A 23,890-nucleotide genomic window follows, 5' to 3' on the forward strand; every position below is an offset into this window, starting at 1 on the left:
ACGTATATAGCCACTATCGAGTCACACAATAAAACTATAAGAGGAGGGCAATTTATGTCATTTTTGTTAAAAAGATGAAAGCTATAGTGTGGTTACACCCAGGTATATTTAAACAGCAGGTATATAAATACACATAGTTTATTCAAACTCTCATTTCATCTCATGTTGAAGTTGCAAATCAATAGAATCTAAAATTAGAATCACTTTGTCACCCTACATTATATTATAATGAATATCTTCTTAACGAGTGGTGTTATCGTCTGCTAAACTGTGGTTTTTGATTATTTTGTTCATGCTCTGTACGTAAATGTAAACATAAACACCAAGACTCTTTGGATATCCCTCTTCAGATAATTGTTTGGGTATTCTTAAATTTGTAATGTTGGGGATTGTTACTGGGTTTAAACCTTGCAATGTCTGAGAACACTTACCAGAAAATCATGGGTAATATGGTGACAGTTTCCATCCTTATGACCCTATGTTCAAATTCAGAAAAGCACAAACGTAATTTATATTATTGTTATACCTTATCGCTAGTTACATTGTAGGTAAAGGCCCATAATAGCCTACTTTGAATATTGATTTTACATGTATGTAGGCTATTCTCTTTTTTTCTTACTTTATCCGAATACCAAATGCACAACGCAACTCGACATCAAATTAATCAACAAGGAGTATTAAATTGCAGTGTTGAATGAAATACATTGCTCCTTATATGTTTAGTTATTCCAACATCTCTTTTATTTCGTTTCAATGTCCTACTTTTTTTCTTTCTTTTGGTGGATAAGCAATGACCCAACCACAATCAAATGTTTTATTTTCAAGAACCAATCGTAGTTTCATATGAAATGACCTGTGTCTCAATTTAACCTCAGACAATAGGTTACGAAGAAAGGACAACCTTCTGACTGCGTTTTGTGAGAAAATATCTTACGAAAAGACATGTACATGTACAGCAATCTTGAATAGCGAGGACTTAGGAAATAATAACTTTTCTTTGCAACACTGGTATATATTCAGAAGTATCTGCCATTCTTTACACTAATTTACAGTTTAAAAATAAATACATCAACAAAAATATCTGAAAATGTAAAGACAACATCTTGGGAATTAAACTCCGTTAATATTGGTGGTATGTTTTTATCAAGATGGCACAAACTAACTTACTCTTTGAAAGACGACAATTTTTACATGTCAATTTAGCAAAATTAGAATTGGAAATACATTCTGATCCTTCAAAAACAGAAATGACAGGTCAAAGAACAATCACAGTTGCCTGGAACTATGTCACTGTTGTGTCTATTGCCATTCTCAGACTTTAGTAAATAAGTAAAAAAAAATTCAAATGACTGTCACCCATCCTCTAGATTGTTTAAAAGTCCATAGAATGACAAAGTTTAATCATTTTACATTGAACATTCCAAACTAAAAAATTGATCCGTTTCCCAGCTGGTATGTTGTTTATAAATGACAAGAATCGATTTATTCAAACAGTTACTTGTTTTGGTCGAGATATCATTCTTAGCATAGAGAACAGTCCATGTCGATATCTTCAGAAGATATATATATTTGAAGAAACAATAGATGGGAAGCATGTTAATTATTGTCAAATGATATTGGTCTCTGCACTTCGAAAAGAATAAAGTAACAGCAAAAAGTGCTTATAGAATATAATGTAAATAATCTCTTGTGGAGAATAAGAAACGTAAGAATTATTACGGCCTTGCTGACTAGATGAGTAAGCTATACTCTCTATACACCCTCCTAAGCTACATAGAAATCGTAACGCAGTGATTTTAACTGTTTAACCCCAACAGCAGAGCATATACATTAACATTATAATCGGTGAGCAACTTAAGCAACGATAATGCGCGTTTTTCTTTCAAAATTTCAGGTGCTATAGCTATTACTGATTGTGCATGTGTATAGCTGTTATTTACTACACCCTTCAAACATCATTCTGTGTGTGTCATTCGATATTGTCCAGAGGCGGATTACGATTTTTGCAATTGTAGGCAAATGTTTTTAATGCCTCCAACGCACTTTCTATCGAGTTTCATATTAGGCCCTATATGTTTTTGGGTGACTGTCTAGAACTGTACAGTAGCCTGTAGACACACCCGTGCAAGAAAAAGCTCAAGGTTTTGTAAAGCAAACAAGAGTTATATCCCATTATATAATAATATATTTCTCGTTACAAGACTTTGTGTTCCCTGATATTCCTATCATTTTCTATTTTAAATGTGTTGGTTGATGACAGTAAGTAATAAGCTTTTCTACAAATTGAATATTACCTATTTGGTCGTTCGTTTTCTAGTCGGTGCTAGAAAACGGTCAGTAGCCCCACTTCATTATAAGAAATTTAAAAACATCATTTCTTATATGCCCAGTGTTCATGCCTCTAAAAATATTGACCAAATCCATTCTATTTTTGAAAAATTTCCCTCTCTGACGCTTCCTCCAGCTTGCAAAATGTGCCCTGCTAAGTCTCAGGAGGCTTGAGCAGCCGCACACCGCCACTGTTTTTTTTTTTTTTTTTTTTTTTTTTGCCGACTGCGACTTTATGTGCAAGTTCTAGCTAGCATAAAAACAATACAAAACATAATTTGATTTTTTTAGAAATAAGACTGGGGTCGATGAGTTATATATGGTTGGGGTAGATAGGTAGGTAGGATAGGCTGGCTTCCCACTCGCTACTGCGTGTTTTTTGGTCTTTCGGGAGTTTGTTTAGACTATCCGTAGTTTGATTTTTTTTTACGGATAATTATTCGTTTCATGTATTGATTTCGAAAATTTATGGGAACCAATAACGTATCATTGACAAGATTATCTGACGAGTAAGAATTGTATACTACTAGAATTGTCCTAAGGAAGGGAAGTAGATGTAAAAAAAAGAAACGGTCGCTTATATCAATGAATTTGTAAACAGTTTTAACCAAAACACCTGATCATAGCCTATGTGAAAGCATATTCTTTATTGCATTTAAAAGACTTCAACATGACCACAGATTGATATGCATTCAAGACGATTTTATCCTAAAAACAATGTAGACCCGAAGGGAATATGAAGTAAGCGGCCTCTAAAAGAACTATGGCTGCCGGCAAACAAGATATTGAGGTGAGAGTAAAACAGAATGTCTAAGCAGACTGTTCGTAATCGGAAAGTCCAAGATGATATTAAAGCATTGAAGTATATAAATATTAGAATAGAGTATTGTCCCCAATATAAAGAATGAAAATAATGGCTTGTGTGACGCAAGCAATCTCTAGCCAAATCGATTTGTGACATTTTCTTAAAAAAAAAATTTGATCTTTGCCTAGCCTAGTTTTATTTATTATTTTTCTATGGGCCTGTATCTAGGCTTATTATTATACATATGTAGATATATATCGTTTCTTTTTGATCAGTTAACAAACATAATTATTACATATTTATGTACGTCACTGAGCTATGATATTACTAGACAGAGTCATAATTCATTGACATTTTGTTTGTTTTGAGGCCTATATATTATGAATAATGATATTAAGTTGATGTAAGACTTATCTGTCATGAAAGTTTCACAATGAATTAGGTCCAATAAACTTAAGTTTTCAGTTGTAAGCTTGTGGTAATGTCAAAAAGTCAAAATAGCTCCAGTAACTTTTAATACTTATAATCAGATAATTTGTATAGCTTATGATATAATATGTTGATTATTTAAGTCTAATAATAATAGTGTGTAGCTTATGTGATGATCAATCCAAGAATAAAGAGGAAGACAGAAGTTTGAAATTGTAGATAATTAAATTGCAATCAAGTTTTTATTTTTTAATTGTCATTTTAGACTTGAAATTGAATTGACAATGGTTAGTGTATCTATTAAGTGAGTTTCATGTTAGGAAACTGTAGGAATAATCACCAGTCAGTTTGTAAGAGTTGGACTCTTGTCAAGTGTGATGTGACCATGACAGTAATGGAATACATGTGCACAGAATAGGTTGAAAGTAGAGCTGAGTTTCCATACACTTGTAAGAATTGTAATGTAGGCCAACCATATGGAAATTATTCAATCAATTTAAATGATTCAGAAAGCATACCGGTACTAGGTATTTATCTGAAAGTGTTCAACATTTCATTAAAAAACAATTTGCATGGTCGAAGGAAGTACATGCAAATTTTCAATTATATCCACAAGGAAGCAAGACATCAATATAGATAAATGTTAGATGTATTGAAATCACTTATGAACTAGAACTGTTCTAATAACAGTACTGATGCAGGGCGTGTTACAACATTCAGGTACATACGAAGATAGTCTATTGCAATTACATTGATGTAAATACTTTTCTGCATCTCTAAATGCAAACATGCAAAAGTGCCTGGAGTTTAAAGTATATTGACTAGGAATAAAAGAATATTTGTCAATTAATAAAGACCAAGTTTCATGAAATCCGGATAAGAAATAAGAAAATTGGTAATGCGCATGCACACAACAAAAATTGGTTATTTCCATTCAATTTATAATTGGTTTATACACACACATAGCAAGTTTGATTAAATTCGGATAAGAAGTAAGAAAGTTTGTAATGCGCATGCGCACAACAAAAATTCAATATTTCCATCAAATTTAGCATTGGATTGTACACATACATACCAAGTTTGGTCGAATTCGGATAAGAAATAAGAAAGTTGGTAATGCGCATGCGCACAACAAAAATTCAATATTTCCATCAAATTTAGAATTGGATTATACACATACGTACCAATTTTGATGAAATTCGGACAAGAAATAAGAAAGTTAGTAATGCGCATGCGCACAACAAAAATTAATATTTCCATCAAATTTGGAATTGGGTTATACACATACATTCCAAGTTTGATGAAAATCGGTTAATAAATAAGAAAGTTGGCAATGCGCATGCGCACTACGCAAATTCGATATATCCATCAAATTTAGATTTCGATTATACACATACATACCAAGTTTGGTGAAATTTGGATAAAAATTAAGTGGGGGTATGCCTTTAATGTGCTTCTGTAAGCTTTACTTACAGTATAACAAGGTTCAATCCATCCTAGAACCTATTTATATAGCTTAAATGGACACAAAACATTTTAAAGAAATATAAAAGGGAGGGTGTCTTTAAAACTACTTAAAATTTGATTTATATTGGGGTTGACAGCCAGGTTAATCTAATTAGCCGATTTATCTAATAATCGAAAGAATTATCGCCATATCTCTATTAGGGACGGAGATATAGCACTGCAAAGACTCAAAATGGTCCATTTTTAGACCCCTGTAAAATCGGAAAGAGTTGTCTGACCCCAAAGGTCAAAAGGTCATCAGATAGACAAGATCACATATTATCATCACAGTAAATATGAAGGTCATCAAAGGTCAAGGTCATGAGATATACGCGTTCAAACTTTGAAAAAAAACGTCCGGTCGTACGAAAAAGGCAAAACCGAAAATCAAAATTATGCTGCCTAAGGATTGTAGACGGACTTGAAACGTATCGTTTGACACAAAAGTTATGCAAATCAGATGAAAAATGGCCTCTGAATAGCAATTTCTGCAAAATGAGGCAAACCAAAATGGCGGCCAACATGTTACTTCCGGTGCGGATTTTTTTAGTTTAATAAGTTTGTATTAAGACTGGTAATATAATGCATATGTTATTTTTGACATAACTCAATTCCACCGGAAGTGATACCACCGGAAGTACTAACATCGAAACCGGAAGTGATAAAAAAATTTTGAATAAGTACTTTTATGTCTCTATGCTGGCGGTCTACACCACGTAAGTTTCAAGTTAATCCGTCCGATAACAACCGAAATAGTATTTTTCGATTAATTTCGGCAAAAAAAGTAATGAACGAATTTTCGAAAATCGAAAATTTTCAACTGCTATCATTTGTCCTTTGTTACAAGAAATACGATGCAGAAAACCCGATCAAAATCGGTTGATAAACACGCCCTCTAGAGTCCATTTTCCGTTTGTTGCAACGTTGCGTAATGTTGCTCAGAAAGTTTTTGTTTTACATTTAAACAGTGATTAGCCACGAGTTACAAAACGCCATGAAGTCCGTTTTCCCGTACCTATTGCCATTGCCGAGAAAACCGGCCTGCCGTGGACGAAAAAAAAAAAAAAAAAAATCAATTCAAAAACAAACCAGGGCGTTCGCTTACGAACGCCCTGCAATTAAAATAGTTTATGTTTCACGAAATCTGAATGGGTATGTTAATTTGTGTTGAAACTTTACATGCTTAGTAAGATAATGATAATGAAAATACATTCCAGACAGTTGGGTTAATGTAATTAATTTATAAACTTTATTATTTTTCTGGAATGATAAGAGTCATAGTTGTTGGATGGGTTAATGTAGAAATAAAAGCTATATGTCTATCTGTTTAAGTTACACATATATAGACTAAAAAAGCTCCTTGGAATCTCTTTAATTGTCCTTTGTAATACTTTATTAATCGTTTTTACAGCGATTCCTCTATATATCCTGTATGATATTTGGAATATAGTATTATAGTAATTGGTGTAGGTGTGATAAATAATATGTTTTTCAATCTATATTTTACAATTGACACAGGAATATATAATGTTATAGTTAAATAGTTAAATTATTGTTGATAAACAGAAACAAGCACTGTTACAGGGAAAAGGATTTATATGAGCTTATTTTAGGACAACTTAAAATGTCAGAGTTGGTCAAATTTTAATAATGAATGATCTGAATGTATTTTGTTGTAGGTTTTTGAGCTACTAGAGGAATAAGATGATGATGTCTGAACATAATTATTTAGTCCTTTGAGGATAATCTGTTGAAATTATGATGAAAAAACTAAAACGACGACTGTCCCTTACATTAAGAACTGGGCGTGGTCTAGATGAGAGTTTATCTGAACTGGCAGAACAATTAACAGTAGAAGACAGAAGTCAATCAGTACAAGAGGTTAGGGAAAATGGTAAGTTACAAAAAATTTCTAGATATTTTTTATTGTTTAAAGAGAAACATTGCCAAGATCATAACTGTTTTGACTCAATCAATTTTATGAAGATCAACATATAAAAAGGCCAATAGCTTCAGTCGGAAATTTTGTTTATATACTCATACGGTCTGGTTGTACACAGCCCCTGGAATATTTTCAGGACAATAGTTTCAATTTTCATGTCCCCATGGGCTGAATATTGGACAGGACCATGTGCTTATGTATTGGCCCTTATTTTGACCCATGTAAAATATAGAGTTTATTATTCTTATTTTTATTATTCATAGGGCTCTTTTGTTTTGGCTTCCTTTTTATATGCCCACATGAAATGGAGGGCGTATATTGTTGTCACCCTGTCTGTCGGTCGGTCTGTCCACAATAGCTCATAAACACTCTACAAGGCACAATTCTTGATTGATTTCGACGAAACTTGGTATGGTTGTTTGTAATCACTCAAGGATGAACCCTATTGAAAATCCGAAAAATATTTAGTATGAGTTATTGCCCCTGTTCTTAAAAATGCATTCAAATTTTAGCCTGTAAACATTTTAGAAGGCCCAATTCTTGACAGATTTTGATGAAACTTCAGTATTGCCTTAAAAAGTTCAAAAGAATTGTATGACTGAAGGTTGAATATTTCATACTGGTAATTGTTACTGTACCGCCAAATATTTTTATTTACAAGGCGTATATTACCTTGCCTGGCAAGCTATCTTTAATCAACTGATAACAGACTATCTCTTTGACTTCCATTCAAAATTCAAAAACACCAAAATAATTGACATGACGCGACATGCACTTCTTTGATGTCTTGTCTGTTTTAACAATCTCTGACTTTCTCCCAAGAGTGTGACCAACAAAATTATCCGTTGCAGCCTTTAATAGAACCAGAGTGTCTAAAATTCTTTGCAATCTGAACTGTTTTCAATATATCTAAACTAAGAAATCTCATTAAAGTTTATTTCTACAAAATCCAAAAAGTCAGTGGCATATTACTACATTTGAGATCAATGTTGGATCACTGTTACTGCGAATTAACTATCTTAATCATTTTGCATCAATGGAACTTACTATAAGCTTAATCATCCATGTCTAAATGATTGATTGAGATGGCTTTGAATGAGAAATTTGTGGATTCAGCACATGAAAAATGTTCACCTGTCAATAGGCATCTGTCTTCACTATTAGACACTACAGTATGTTTAGTCTTGGTTATCAAGTGATTAGATAATGACCGAAGTGACTTCTGCTACAGTTCTACACGGTCAATTGAGCAAACATTTAATTATTTAGTTTACCTTTCCCAAAAATCTTCTTATATCCAGTCTTGAACTCTTTGATCATGCAGTCTGTAAGAAACTGGGTAGAAGTGACTACTATCAGGCAAGTTATATGATTTGGAACCACAAGTAGCCCAATATATCTATTTTTATCTGCCAACACTTCCTTTACCTCCTCTAGTTTTATAAATCATTTTAATGTGTAGAGTCAGTCAGTAACTAGAATTGTTATCTACATTTGGGAAGGATATTTTTGTAGTTTAAGTGAATCAGTGTATTAAAAGTCATGTTTTATATAGGAATGGATTTTATAAGTCTTAATCAAACTAAGAGAGTATAGTATAGTATAGTATTACTAGTATATTTACATGTTTACTAATTGCTACTTGATAATTAACTGCCTCTACAAGTGTGGTGAAGGAAATTCTTCTTACATTTCTTGTCTTTCTAAAGAATAGTAATGTTGAAATATTAGATTGCTGTGTGGCATTAATTTGCAGGAAATAGGGAGTATTGCATTTGTTTATGAAATTCTACAATTAGAAAAGGCGTTGTAAATAAAGATCAAGTGGGAAATTTTCATTGTGAAATAAAAAGTATGTTAATAGAATAACTGTGGATTATTATATAATAAAGATTTTGACAGTATTATGATGCTGATTTGCAAAAAAATAAATATTTTTATAATGGATTGAAGTTACAAATCTGAAGGAAGGTTGACAACTTTTGATAACCATTTTGTTTTTACCTGTGCAGAAAATTGGTTATAAAGTGAGCTATATATTAAAGGAAATTTATTTGTATCAACAACATTTGTAGAAGTAATTATAGATTGATATAAAAAAAAAAGTCACACAAATGGAATTCCACCATAATTTGATGTTTAGAAAATGTATTTATTTGAGTAAGAGTTGCTGTGTGTCAAACAAGAGAACCAAAAAAAAAATTTTTGATTAGAATTATTTCTATTTTCACAAATAGAAAGAAGGAATATTCAGATAAAGGAACTTATTATTTGAAGAATGAGATTTATTTTGTATAGAGATTTAATATAATAATAAGAATAAAGAATGTGTGTGGTTATCACAAGAATCATAACATAGCTCTTCTTTCTATCATTTATTTACCATGCCAGAATCAAATTACTCACTTTAGATTGGACTTGATTTTATAAATTACTAACTTAGCCAACACAGAACACTTTCACATTAATACACTAAAAAAGGTTTTAGAGTTCAAAGAAGAAAGTTAAAATGAAATCTATGTAACTGAAAATAGATGAAGAAAAGGATTTATAATAGAGTAGAACATATCTCAAAGAAAACTGTCTGATTAGGAGACATGCAAGTTTAACTTCAACTATCAATTGTTATGGAGACTGAATAAAGATTTTCTTTGATTCCCAGGCATGTTGTGTAATGACTAGAGTTACATTAGTTACGTCAACATGAAGATAATGTGATGGTGAATATTCTATCATTTTAAAAGGGATTGATCTGGTTGTGTATACATGATTCTTGATTGTATCTAACACAGTTTGAAGATATTACTTTATTCTGATTTTATATGTAAAAACTATCATGATGCCGGGTTTGGAATCTCAGCCTGTACGATATAGGCATAGGAGTAACAGCCGAGTTCAGGGTGGAATCGAAGTAGATTCATCTTATCGACCTTCTGATAAATTAAAACGTAGAAGTATGGATGTAAAATTATTGTGCAAGGATACAATTTATGATAAGACGCTATCATGGTTACGTCATTTGAAGCCATTTTCTAAATCACGGACTAGTGTAAATGACATCACTCCTGTAACTAGTTCACCAAATCAATGGAAAACCTCAGCTTTATACCAAAAGAAAGAACATGAATTGAGTAAGAGTCTGACCCTACCTCGTGATACAAAATTATTAGGTAATGTTCTATTTTTTTTATCCTATAAGGATCATTCCACAAAAAATTATTATATTGAAACTAGTTCTTGCACAATATATTGTTGATATATTCATTGAGATACAGACATACCAGACAAATATGTAAACATCATCAAAATGCAGAATCAATAGAAAATTTACTTTTTTTTGAACGCTGGATGTTGTTTTTGTACTATTTAACAAGAAATTTTGAATCTTGACATTATTGGGTTGAATCGAATGTAACAAGTTAAAAAAAAAATATAAATGCAGCTTAAAAAGCAATCATATGAGCATGTTTTCAAGGATTGTCTCGGTTATCTAAGGTTATAACTTATAGCTAGATATCATGTATTGATATTTAATTGTGTATGAAATATGAAATACTGTACGAAATTGCGACAAAAAAGAGAACTTTTAAAAGTTCAAAAGTCTTGAAAACATCGCGGAAAAATTTCCTGAGTTATAAAAAGATTATAGCACAGTCTTAATGACTGATCTTTTAACAGATCACTGCCCTTGTGTTGTGTGTTGTGGAATTAGGAATGATTTGGGGTTGTGAATGGATAGAGAAAGGTCAAGCTGAAACTATGTTAAGTCTAATTGTAATCACTATGAATTCAACATTATCAGGCCCTATACTATCTAATTACAATATCAGCTGGCCATACTGATCTTATACATATTACATCTGTTTAACAACCGGTATAACCTTTAATTGAAAAATAATAAAATCTTATGGTTTCTGGAAAAATTTTATCTCTTGGATTAAATATTTGACTGTCATCTGGTATAAAGGTTCAAGTACTCTGGGGTTGATATTGACCTAATCTAAATAATACTACATATACCCATGTGTGGACCTACCAATACCATAATATGTTCTACCTGCTTTATAATGGCTGATTTTATAAAATCATAATATAAATAGATGAAATGGAATAGATGTCCTACTTGTATTTAGCCAGATTGGAATAATGCAGACAGGCAACATTTAGCAGTGTGCAAATGGGATAATTTTGCATCGACAGTGGCACTATCATACTCTTTTTGAACTTTCAACTCAAAGACATATGGTTGTCCTATATGCCATTTGTACTTCGCCTATAGATATATGATAATTCTTGCTATTATTATTGTATTGTGATTTGTTTGGTCTGCAATTAATAGAAAGGAAGAACGGTAATCCAAGTCTGTCATTGGTTGTGAAAATTATAGAAAAACTGGATGACTTAATATAAATCTTATGAAATAATATACAAATATATGAGAATACCCAGTTAAGGTTCTATTTAGTATATCCTTTACAAAACAATATATTACTGAAGACAAGTTTTCTACATTAATTTGATTAGTCTTATCTAAATTTTGAACAGGGTCAAGATTTTCTGTGTCTGGTTATTACAGGTAATTTCAGCAGTAAGACCAAAATTGAACTAGGCTATTTCTTAAATATATGATTACCTAATTCGTGTTAGGAAGAATTAGTGTTGTACTGGACAATTTCATGGAAATAGATTTTTTTTGATGGAGAATCCTGAAATTAAAAAAAAAGACAACCTGTTTTGTTTTCTTTTTAATTTGTTCCTTGTGATTAGAAACATTAGTCTGAACAGGTTTTATTTTGCTATGGTCAGTTTTTTAGGCATACTGTACAATTTGTATTCTCTTTGGTCTGTGGTTGATGTTATGAAAAATGATGATCTATTCTTCAAGGAAGATTAATGTTAAGATTATGACCACTATATAAATACAGTTGTTATTTTGAAGGGTATGGCTGAAATGAAATAGTAGAAGGAATGTGTTAATATATAAGTAAGATGACTTAGTAAGATAGTAAATAGATTGATATTTCAACTGTAGTTCCACCTATATTCTTAGTAACAGGTTGATTTTCTTCATTATTAGTTATGTATCATTTAATATTTTAAATATGACTTTGGCTGAAAAATGGATTCTGTTTTATTCCTACCTATGCCCATGCATGCTTGAATATCCACACAGACTTCATATGTGTTCATCAAGTTTTCTTTGAATGATGGTTTTTGTGGCATTTTTCTGGGGTTGTTAATAAACTTCTAATACAAATATATCTTCTCCACACCTTGACCTGTTTTCATAATTGTAGTTAGTAGAAGATCTAAGATGAATTTGCAATATCATTGCCATTCAATATATGCAAACTTTAAACCAAGACAAGTATGTTGCAAACTGAAAGTACAGGATATCTATGCCAAGAAACAAAGATATACATTGTGACCCTAACAGAATAATCTAATGAGATAACCCAAAGAACAATTGATAGATATAATCAATTTCACATTATGAGTATGTACCTGTACCTATATGATTATTACATTACGACCAGACCATCATACCAGATGTCTTTTTATGTTATCTACATACGCTACCTAAATAAACAGATTTCATCAGATTGTTTACTAACAAAATATCAGCTAAGATTTCCTATCTCATTCCATATGATTTGAGGTAAACTTACTTTAACTCAGGCATTAAAAAATATAACATTTTAGTAATCTGATCTCTACACAGTTTAAAAAAAAGTGTATAGAGTCAGAAGTCAGAATTTGAACTACAAGAAGAATGTTTTGCATTGTGAAAAAATATTGGCCTACAAGAATTTGATTTAGAATGTTCTGTGCCATGGGAATTTATCTTCAGTGATTAAATAAAGAGTTCATCTGGTGAATGCATATCCACAGCAAATTTGAGCTTTTTTTTTTCAATTAATTGTATTCCTAAAAAATTGCAATTATCTATGCTAGCAAGCAATTCAACATGAAAAGTAGAATATGCCATAGAGTCATAGGTATCAACCAAAATAAAGTAAGATCAAAATCACACAGGGTTAAATCATTTTTAAACACCATGTTTATTTGAGGAGAAAAAAAGGAGATGTATCATTCATTTTGTAAAAAAAAAAAAAAAATTTACACAGAAACTGTCACTAATAAGATTTCTGAAAAATATGCAAATAAAAATAGCCTTATATATCACAATGCATAAATCTAAACTGAGTAACAAAAAAGAGAAACAATTTTGAACAATATTTTGTTATGAAAATGATCATAAAACTGGCTTTCACCCATATAAAAGATCAAAGATATGGCATTTAAGTCTCTTCACCTGGTTTGTGAACAAATTATTTGACTGTATCACTTTAATATGATCATACCTAAACCTGTAAATATAGAATGTTAGTAGTCTGACTATTGTTATATATGATGTAAATAATAACATTACCTGGTCTATATCAGTAAGATAATCTGTAATAAGATATCACTGTTAGATACATCTCTTCTTTACCTTTATTATTTCATACTGACCTTCACTACAGCTAACAATACTTTCCTTTTACTGTGGTATACTAGACAAGTTTATAAGGTGCCAATTATTGACATGGCATAAAGGTTCACTTTTAGGATGGTTTTCATTTTTTACCTGGCATAGAATTACATTAGTAGTTGTCTTTCTGGTATTTAGTGCAAATTCATTTCAGTTCTTTAGATTGCTAATGATTTCTGTAATTGTCACCTTTAATTTCAAGGTGAATTCTGAGTAAAAATGCCTAAAACCAACACAAAATGGCAGACCTTCAAGTGTAAGGCTTTTTAGTTTTCTGAAACTTTTCCAACCCTATGACTCAAATTTAGACAAAAAGATTGAGAGTGTTTCTGGATTTGGAATCAAATTGATGAAATGATTTTGAAAAGATCCCTTACTGTCTTTGTTTGTCTGTGGAGAGCATAATAACAACATCATGGTAATTGATGATTGATGTCATGAATTATGTTGATAGTTATGCTTCGAAACATCTTTCAATTATTATTCCTGGTTTTGCTGGATTTGGAAAAAAATTGGAGTTAGGAACTGCATTGTGACTAGCAAATTATGACTTGCAACTTTATATTTCCAAGCTTGGCTACTTAGGTTAAAAATTAGAAAAATTATTACTTTATCTGTAATTAACATAAACTATTGTATAATTCACCCAACAAAGCCTTTTTGAATAGTTTGTTACACAAATAGGTGAAAGATTTACTCTCTTTCTGTTTTATTTGTGACAGCCATTAATAGATGGTGTTATTTATCAGAATAGAAGTAGCCTATAGAATGTATGTTGATACTGAGTTGAGTATGGTGATGTGTTGACTACAGTAATAATATTAGGCAGGTGATGGTAGAAATGTTTATCAATTTCTGATAAATTTGTCAGATTAGAGGAAATAAACTAAAAACTTTATCCTAACATTTCACCTTAAAATACATTAAAAAAAACCTTACAAGTTATTAATGATAAGATAAAAATAGTTGTAATATTACCTTTAATACATGATGTTAAACATGTAGTCATTTATATTGAAATAAACAGAAACATCCTAATTTATTTCAACCTATTATAGGCCTTATTTGAAAATTTCAAATATGTGCTTTTTTGTAAAAATCTGAAGAAATAAGTTGCTTTGTAAGAGACTCGATTTTAGGACTATTTGTTGTATCATTATCCTCAAGTTAAAAATATGCTAAGATAGTGAAATCATCCTGTTACTAACTGAAATAATGAGTAAAAATACAAGTGGATTATTTTGCAGCTCCAGTTATATTCATGCAGTCCTTCACATTAACTAATTTCAAAATTATATGATAAACATATACACAAAAAATACCTGCTAGAAGAATATTGCATTTACTGATGATACTAAAAGTCAAGTGTTCCAGATAGTAGTATTTTGGGATGGGATATGCTTATGACATAGGACATAGGACATGATACATCATATTTATATTATTTGAGCTCATGACTTGACGGAGGGAAGTTCAAGTAGCAGTAGACACAGTTTTATGCTGTCTTAGATTTCTCTGGTGCCAAAAATATATATGGTCTATAAATCAACAGGTATAGTAAATCAAGTATTAATGATTATTTTTACTACTATACATACAATTTTTTAACCATTTTTTGACACATGAATGTGAAAATTTTGTCTATTTCAGGCATAGTACATGAAATACCTCGAATTGGATCAGATGGTGAAAGTGAAGAAATATCAGGAACTTCAGATGAGAAAGATGACAATATATCTCCAGTCAAACGAAGACATAAAAATCGTAGAATTAATGAGGTATGTTCATGAAAGGTTCTAATATTTTGCTATGTTTCTGGATTATTGTTATGGAGCCTATATGCATTTAAAAAGATGACAGAACTCAAGTTTACCTGATAATGTATAGAATTTTAAAGAACAAGATATCTTTTTAGAGATTTATATATATTCCAGTATCAATAAAAGCACTCTCTGAAACCTTGCACTGAGGATCATATACTTCAAGATAAATGATATATTATAAGTATACTTCAATGAGACTAGGATATTATGTGTCATTTTAATATATTTCAATATGTTGCAATAGACATATGTAAGAAATATGTCAAATAACAGACATGTCAAATGACGTCTATAGAATCAATAGAAGTTATTGTCATATAACCTGGCATCGTTGTTTTGTTTAGAAGGAAAGTGGAAAGGTACAAACTGACATCTTTGCACCTCACTGACTCATCTAGATATCTTACATAGTGTCTATTTAATGCAGAGATTCCACTGTACTTATCTATTATTTCAGGAAGTAATGAAAAGATTGTCTCTACCAGCTGATATTCGTCTTCCTGAAAATTTCTTAGCACGACAAAGTTTATCTCTTAGTCCAGACGGTCAATTGACACGACAATCTCGTAGAAAATCTCTTGTAAGTATACAACTGAATACAGTTTCAATATCTTAATAATTATATAGGATAGTGAGCTTCTGGAATAAATACAGAAGTATGCAATAAGGCTTATTTCTTGTTTAATGATTTCAAGTTTGATAAGCTCTAATAACCTACTGTTTATAAGACATATAGAAATAGGAGTAGGTAAAGAAGCACAAGAACAAGAACATAGAAATGTTAGAAATGGTATATCCGTATATCTTGTGCTTCTCTAATAATCTATTGCAGCAAAAAGAAAGGACATACTTGTAAAATAGTTAAAAATTAACTATAGTCTATAAATTAATTTTTCAGATTTAAAAAAAACTTATACACATTTTACTGATATGTATATAATTATTATTTCAGTCTGAAATAGGATTTGGTAAACTAGAATCTTATACTAAATTAGATAAATTAGGAGAGGTAAATATAACACTATATAATCACTTGCTTCATTCACAGCATTAACTGTTTATAAGCATTTCTTAAATTCTAATCAAATGCTATCATTATCTGTATTATGTTGTAGACATCATAGTTAGAGATGGGGATTATATGATCATTTTATGAATGTACAAAAAAAAAAAGGTTGATTATATGATCATTCTGAAGCTGGTTTATATCACCTGTAATCATCCTTACTAAGCATGTGTCATATGACAACAGCTCATTTGCAGGAAATAAGCTAAGAACTCTCATATAAAGATATGATGTCTGATGTCCCTGAAGATCACTGACTTGATTTCGCATGTACTACAATTTGAGATTTGTTGTCGAAAGGTTGCAAAATCAATCATATTACACAGAATTCAGCGATTGTGGGCAGTCTGACTTGCTCTTCAACCAGAAATTGTATCACTGTTGAGACATAAGTTTGCTTTTACTTTTGGATAAGACAACATGTTACAAGTATGTATCTGTATTAGTATGCATTCACTGAAATATGTTATAAAAATTGTCCAAGGTTGTTATGCAAGCTTTGATTTTGCTTTTGTAATATTTTGTAGGGAACATATGCCACGGTATTCAAGGGAAAGTCTCGCTTAACAGATAATTTAGTTGCTTTAAAAGAAATTAGGTTAGAACATGAAGAAGGTGCCCCTTGTACAGCAATCAGAGAAGGTAGGCAGTGATTTATTGATATAAATAATGATAGTTTGATCTTATACCCAGTCTGTGTTCAGAAACAAAAGTGATAATGTAATACATTAGTTTTTATACGCCCGCATGAAATTGGGGGGGCTTATATTGCCGTCTTGTATGTCCATCCGTCGGTCCGTCCGTCCGTCCGTCCACAATAGCTCGTAAACACTCTGCAAGGCACAATTCTTGATTGATTTGGACGAAATTTGGTATGGTTGTTTGTAATCACTCATGGATGAACCCTATTGAAAATCAGAAAGATCGAAAAATATTTAGTATGCGTTATTGCCCTTGTTCTTGAAATCGCATTCAAATTTTAGCTTGTAAACACTCTAGAAGGGACAATTCTTGACGGATTATGGAGAAACTTGGTGTGAGTGTTTGTAATCACCTAAGGATGAACCTTACTGAAAATCAGAAGGATCGAAAAATATTTGGTATGAGTTACTGCCCTTGTTCTTGAAAACATGTTCAAATTTTAGCTTGTAAACACTCTAGAAGGCACAATTCTTGACAGATTTTGACAAAACTTGGTGTGAGTGTTTGTAATCACCCAAGGATGAACCCTTTTGAAAATCAGAAAAATCGAAAAATGTTTAGTTTGAGTTATTGCCCTTGTTCTTGAAAACTCATTCAATTTGTAGCATGTAAAAACTCATGATTTTTGTCGGATTTTGACCAAATTTGGTTTTATTGTTCAGTACTGCGCTGAAGATTGAATATTTGTCTTCTAGAGTTTTCACAAGCTAAAGATTGAACACGTTTTCAAGAACAAGGGCAATAACTCATACTCAATATTATTCAGTATTGCCCTAAAGAGTTCAAAAGAAGTGTATGACTAAAGGTTGAATATTTCATACTGGTGATTGTTAATGTACTGCTAAATATTTATATTCAAAATCAAAGCTACCAATGGGCGTATATTACCTTGCCTGGCAAGCTATCTTTAGAAAAAGAAGAATGGATTATTTGAATGTCTTGTGACAGTTTCTATGTCCTAAATTATTGTAGATTAGTTGGTGATATGAATATACTGCTTTGATATTTCAGTTTCATTATTACGGGATCTCAAGCATGCTAATATAGTAACATTACATGATATTATACATACAGAAAAATCTCTTACTCTAGTCTTTGAATATTTGGTAAGAATTTTATTTTTCTACATAAGTATTGTCGTGAGAAAGACTTGTTTACAAGAGTCACTGCGGGCTTGGTACTTAATGTTTCTTCCCTGCCTCTATGGGGAATGGTTAAAGCACCAGACTTTCAATTTGCTATGACAACTGAATTCTGGGAATATAAAAAATCATAGAATTTATGAAACCAAAAGCAGTGAATGTCAACTTACACTAAGTCAAGTGCTTGCTTATGTGCTTTATCTACTTTACATGACATTTAAATAGATGTAAAATAACATCTTCCAATATTGTAGGAAAAAGATCTCAAACAGTACATGGATGATTGTGGTAATATAATGAGTATGACAAATGTCAAGGTAAGGAATAAAGATTCCATATTAGTTAGTTGTTGCCCAATATTGGCTAGCATTTCCTTTATTATTTGTCAGCTGATCCCTTCTTTGTTAGCATCAATCGGCTAATCATAGTTTAATATCTGCCAGCTTTTTCTTGGACACAATAAACCATTCTTTTTTGTAAAATATGATAAGCTAACCTCAAGGTCACTATAATTCGACTAGTCATCAGTTAAAATCAGCTAGATAGTTTTTGGTCACTCTCAGCCAGATAGTTTTTGTCTCCATCATGTAATCTCAGCTGATTATTTTTTCAACGCTTAGGCAACTATATATATTGCCCACCATCAGCCATTTAGTCTGTGGTCGCTAAGTGAACTATACTTAATAGAAGATACACCATATTAAAGAGTGAACAGACATGTGAAAATTTACATTTTGGGATGTATTTTATCCTTTTTACTTTAGATATTTTTATACCAATTATTACGAGGGCTAGCATACTGTCATAAACGAAGGGTACTACATCGAGACTTGAAACCTCAGAATTTACTTATTAATGAGAGAGGCGAGTTAAAACTAGCAGACTTTGGTAGGTTACATTAGTTACTTTTGTCTAAATGTGTATTTTATATTAAACCAAATTGATGTGCTCAATGTTTATGTATTTTAGTACAAAATAGATATTATTCTGAATGAACATTAATGGCATTTTTATTTTGATTTAAGGGATTTTTAATTTGTTTATATTTGGACATTTAACTTAGTATAAATGTCATGTACTATTACATATATACATCTTAAGAGAATTTTGCAGGATTAGCGAGGGCCAAATCTATTCCCACCAAAACATATTCCAATGAAGTTGTGACGTTATGGTAAGTTTGTCTGTTGTGTTAGACATGATTTTACTTTAATCTGTTTTCATGTACAATTCTCCACTGTAAATAAAGTACTCTCTCTCTCTCTCTCTCTCTCTCTCTCTCTCTCTCTCTGATCGATATATTTAGTTGAAGTTTTGTATTCAATGTCTCTATTTGACATTTTATTGTAGGTATCGTCCACCTGATGTTTTATTAGGGTCTACAGAATACTCCACACCAATTGATATGTGGTAAGTAAAATATTGATAATTCTGTAATAAATAATCCTTCAATGACCAGTTCGATGTTATTGTTGAGGAAAATTTCACTCAGTGGTTTTTAAAGATTCAATTAGAATTGTTTATGATAATATTCACATTGATTTAAAGGGGAAGATGTGCCATTTTTTTGACCAATCGAACCTTAGTCTCAGAAACAGGAATTTTTTAGCTAAGCCAATCAGTAATAGTGTTCACAGCTCACCGTCTAAATTTGAGCCTTCAAATCCATGTGTGTCCAGAATTATCTGAGTTTGAATGTTAAAATGACGACTCATAATTTTAAGATACTATGTGATATATAGAAAAGATATCAATAGAAAAAGTGAGTAAAATTACTAGTTTGGAGTATTTTCAAAGGAATAAAGCAATTTTCTTACAATTCTAGTACTTCTGTAGATTATTTACATATATTCAAGACTTAAATCAACCCCCCAAAATGGCACATCTGTCCCTATAACAACTGAAATAATTTTATAAGGGTATCCTTAAGTAGATTCATAGTAGTCATTGTTCAGTGTCAACTCTCAGAAATGTTCATGTTATTATCATATATTGAATTACAAAATTTACCGTATTGAAATTATTTCAGGGGTGTTGGTTGTATATTTTATGAAATGGCGTGTGGTCGGCCGTTATTTCCTGGTTCCACTGTAGAAGATGAGTTATTATTAATATTTAAAGCGTTAGGAACGCCTACTGAACAGGAATTTCCAGGAATAAGTTCCAATGAGGAATATGTCTCATATAATTTTTCTCGATATAAACCAGAACCATTGATCAACATTGCACCGAGGTAGTTTTTTAACTGATAAAAATAACATCTCAAATTTCTGTATTATTTTATACTGTTCAGATTTTTAATATTATATTTTTCAATATTCAACAAAACGTTTTTTGAAATATGAATTAAAGTTTATGTGCATGGTCACTATATTAAATCAGAAGTAGTAATTAAAAAACAAACTAATATCATTGTGTGTTGTGCAGTGGTAAATTTGACCCTGATGTCTCTAGCCTTTAAACTTAGTTTTGTTTTGCTGCATTTCAGGTTAGACCATGATGGATTAGATTTATTGTCAAAATTTTTAAAGGTATGTATGACTTTATTTAGTTCTATTCTTTAACTTAAGTTCAAATTCTGTAACAAGACCCTTACATCTGTTGGGTAGTCTATTGGTAAGTTCCTAACAGGTTAACTGTTCCTATGGAAGGGTACTGTCTGTTTGTACAGTGAATGGGATTTTGAATGCAGGCCTTGTGATCAGAGTAGAAGTTGTGGAACGTACATGACTGTGTTTTATGTTTTACAGTATGCAGCAAGGAACAGAATGTCGGCAGCCTCAGGCATGACTCATTCATTCTTCAATTCATTTGGGTCCACAATTCACAGAATACCAGATAGTAAGTATTGATTTAGTTTTATTATAAAATTCATGAATGTTATTTGAACTTGCTGATCATGTGGTTATGGATGTAATTTTGAAAAGTGAGAAATTGATAAAAAACAAAAATGCATTTTATCAAATAACTGGACTGTTTTGAATCTCACTTTCAAGCATGTTTTTTGAAGTCTGCATACCACCAATTTAGATTTAAGTTGTTGTATTAGTACTTTAATTTGAGGGTGAGAAGAATCTAAGTAACTGGAACCATTTTGAATTTCAGCTGTCTCAATATTTACTATACCAGGTATATCATTACATAGAGATCCTGGTATACGTTCATCATCCTTAGCAGCCTCAGGTAAATATTTCACTCTGATATCATAATATATTGTTGATGTATATTGTTTACAATTGGCTTATTATTGAGATAAAGGCTTCAGTTTGGTCGGATTTTTTGGTGTGGTCTCGAATGAGTTTTAGTGTTTTTTTGTTGTTTCATACCATAATACTCCTTTTGCACTGCAAATGTAATTTAGTTGTATCCAGTTCTATCTGAATAAGTTTTTCACTGGCACGTAAACTTATTCAGTTATTACCAGAAGTTATCCAGATAGATAAATTTACCTCCAGAGGTGGAGTTCGTTTGGATACTATCTAGAAAAGTGGCAGTGCGAAACCAATCAAGAAGTTATCCGGATAAGAATATCATGTTGGGTATCATGCCACTCCTGTTGGCATGAACATTATAGTGGAAATACTTGGAAATCACAAGAAAGGGGTTACTAAAGTACACGAATATGAATCGTAAGAGGATATGGAAAATTATATTATTATTATGTAGTGCAAAGCGAACTGAATCGAACCTTTCTAATCCGTTTTAACCTTATTCAATAATCCAGTTGTGCAGTGTGAAAGGGGTATCAGCTTACCTCATTAGTTTGTGGCTTTGATCATTAATATTTTTTAATTGTAGGCAACAGACGAAGACAGAGTATGTTATTTTGAGATTGTGTGATGATAAAAATGTCTTTTGAAATATTCTCTTTGATGTTTGAGTCTTTGACTAAGATAATTAATGTGCAATTCTAATAATCAACCCACTACTGTATTGTATCTGTACAAGAGTCATAATGGGTATCAATGGTAAAAGAATGTGATAGTTCTATAATGTGAAATAATGTTCTATTGTGTTATGTGTATGTAATATCTGCTAAAAAGAACTCTTTGCTAAGAGTTCATAACAAATGGTACTACAAATTAAAATTGGCTTCAAGACATTTTGGGTAGATGAAAACTTTGTCTAAAATTTAAATACTCCCTGCACATTTAAATGACAGAAGTTATCAGGAATAGTTCATTTTCTTCATCCTCAAAATACCACAAAATTTTTATTTTTCATTTACTTTCAGTGATTGTATATCTTTGGAGATCTATCAAAATTTAGTATATAATCCATTTCTCCTAGTTTGCAATTGCCCTGCTTGGTAGGTTTTGAGGTTCAAAGAAATAAATAATTCTCTTGCATGCAGATTTCAAAATTTGAACCTGTGGTCATTTTTTTGAAAATACTTCAATTAGATGATTAATCTATGAATAACAAGTGTTTTTTGAAAGATTAAAATGAGCATTCCTGTTGCTCAGTGAATTAATATGATAAACATACAGATATTACTATTACTCTTATTAATGTCTCAATTCTTTAATCATCTAATTTATATTACTATATACCTTTCTGTAACATAATCAATTATTATATTGGAAACATTCAATAGTAAACAATAATATACGCAATACATTATAATCAGTGACATTTATATAGTGCTCAATTATTGCTAGGCAATATTTTGCAATAGAAATAGTTCAGATGTTTTTATTTGAGAAAAGCTATATGTGTACATTTGGAGGAAGATTCAAAACATAAACACAAGCTGACCACTATATTTAGGGAGTATATGTAGTAGTTTATGTTAATTACTATTTACTTTATTTTATTTTTTGTGTTTATGTTTTGCATCGTCCGTGGGTATGCTCAAGTATTTTTTCCACATCAAATATATGTACATAATTCCTGTGCATCAAGTGGTTGGGTAGATTTCACATGCATTTGAAATATTGTTAGATCCATTGAAGAATTTATCTTTTTAATAATCGTCCAGTGAAAAAGAACACATTTCGACACATATCATATTCACAGAGTGAATTGCTTGAAATAATATCCTTATGTATTATTCTGCTTTAAGGTTATATGGATAAAACATTTGCAATTTGTAACCAATTTTGTTTCCATTTAACATTACAAATTAATTTCAAACTAGGATGATTGATTTTGTACAAATTATTTGCACATTAATTGCACTTAGTTGCTAAATGTGCAGAAAGTATTGTGATTTTGGGGAATAATTAAAGTTGTTACATAGATTTTTATGAAAATTTTTATGCTGTTGAATTAAATAAAAAATTAAATTGTAGCAATGCAATATTGTATGTGTTACAACACAAAGGTTTCTGAAAATGAATGAAAGATAAATGGTTTTTGATATAAATAATACTGATGTGTTTTGGGTTTTTTTAAGGGGGGGAGGGGGGGGGGGGGGGGGTAGGGGAAGGGGCTTAGGGCGTTTGAAAATGCTTAAAAGGGTATAGTTTGTGTTGTATGTAGAATTAGACTTGAGAGTTCCTACGAATATCACATGAAAACTTATCACAATATATCTAATATTTTTATGGTCTATACCTCAGATATCATACTGATCTATTTTATAAAAACATACATCAATGAAGCTTTGT

At 31.2% G+C, this 23,890-nt stretch overlaps 1 protein-coding gene across 1 annotated transcript; it reads left to right on the forward strand.

Annotated features, from left to right (window-relative positions):
* Positions 1-6,826: 6,826 nt before the first annotated feature.
* Positions 6,827-22,108, forward strand: LOTGIDRAFT_178051 (hypothetical protein; the record flags this gene model as incomplete). The annotated part of the gene is made up of 15 exons (XM_009051659.1): positions 6,827-6,962; positions 15,196-15,323; positions 15,826-15,948; positions 16,321-16,377; positions 16,962-17,076; positions 18,148-18,242; positions 18,533-18,595; positions 19,043-19,166; positions 19,392-19,452; positions 19,629-19,688; positions 20,308-20,511; positions 20,767-20,809; positions 21,029-21,119; positions 21,384-21,461; positions 22,077-22,108. The coding sequence occupies 15 exons, from the start codon at positions 6,827-6,829 to the stop codon at positions 22,106-22,108; spliced, it is 1,410 nt and encodes a 469-aa protein (XP_009049907.1).
* Between the last annotated feature and the right edge of the window lie 1,782 nt (positions 22,109-23,890).

Source organism: Lottia gigantea (genome assembly GCF_000327385.1).
Source record: "Lottia gigantea unplaced genomic scaffold LOTGIsca_17, whole genome shotgun sequence".
In the NCBI taxonomy this organism is placed as follows: Eukaryota; Metazoa; Mollusca; class Gastropoda; family Lottiidae; genus Lottia; species Lottia gigantea.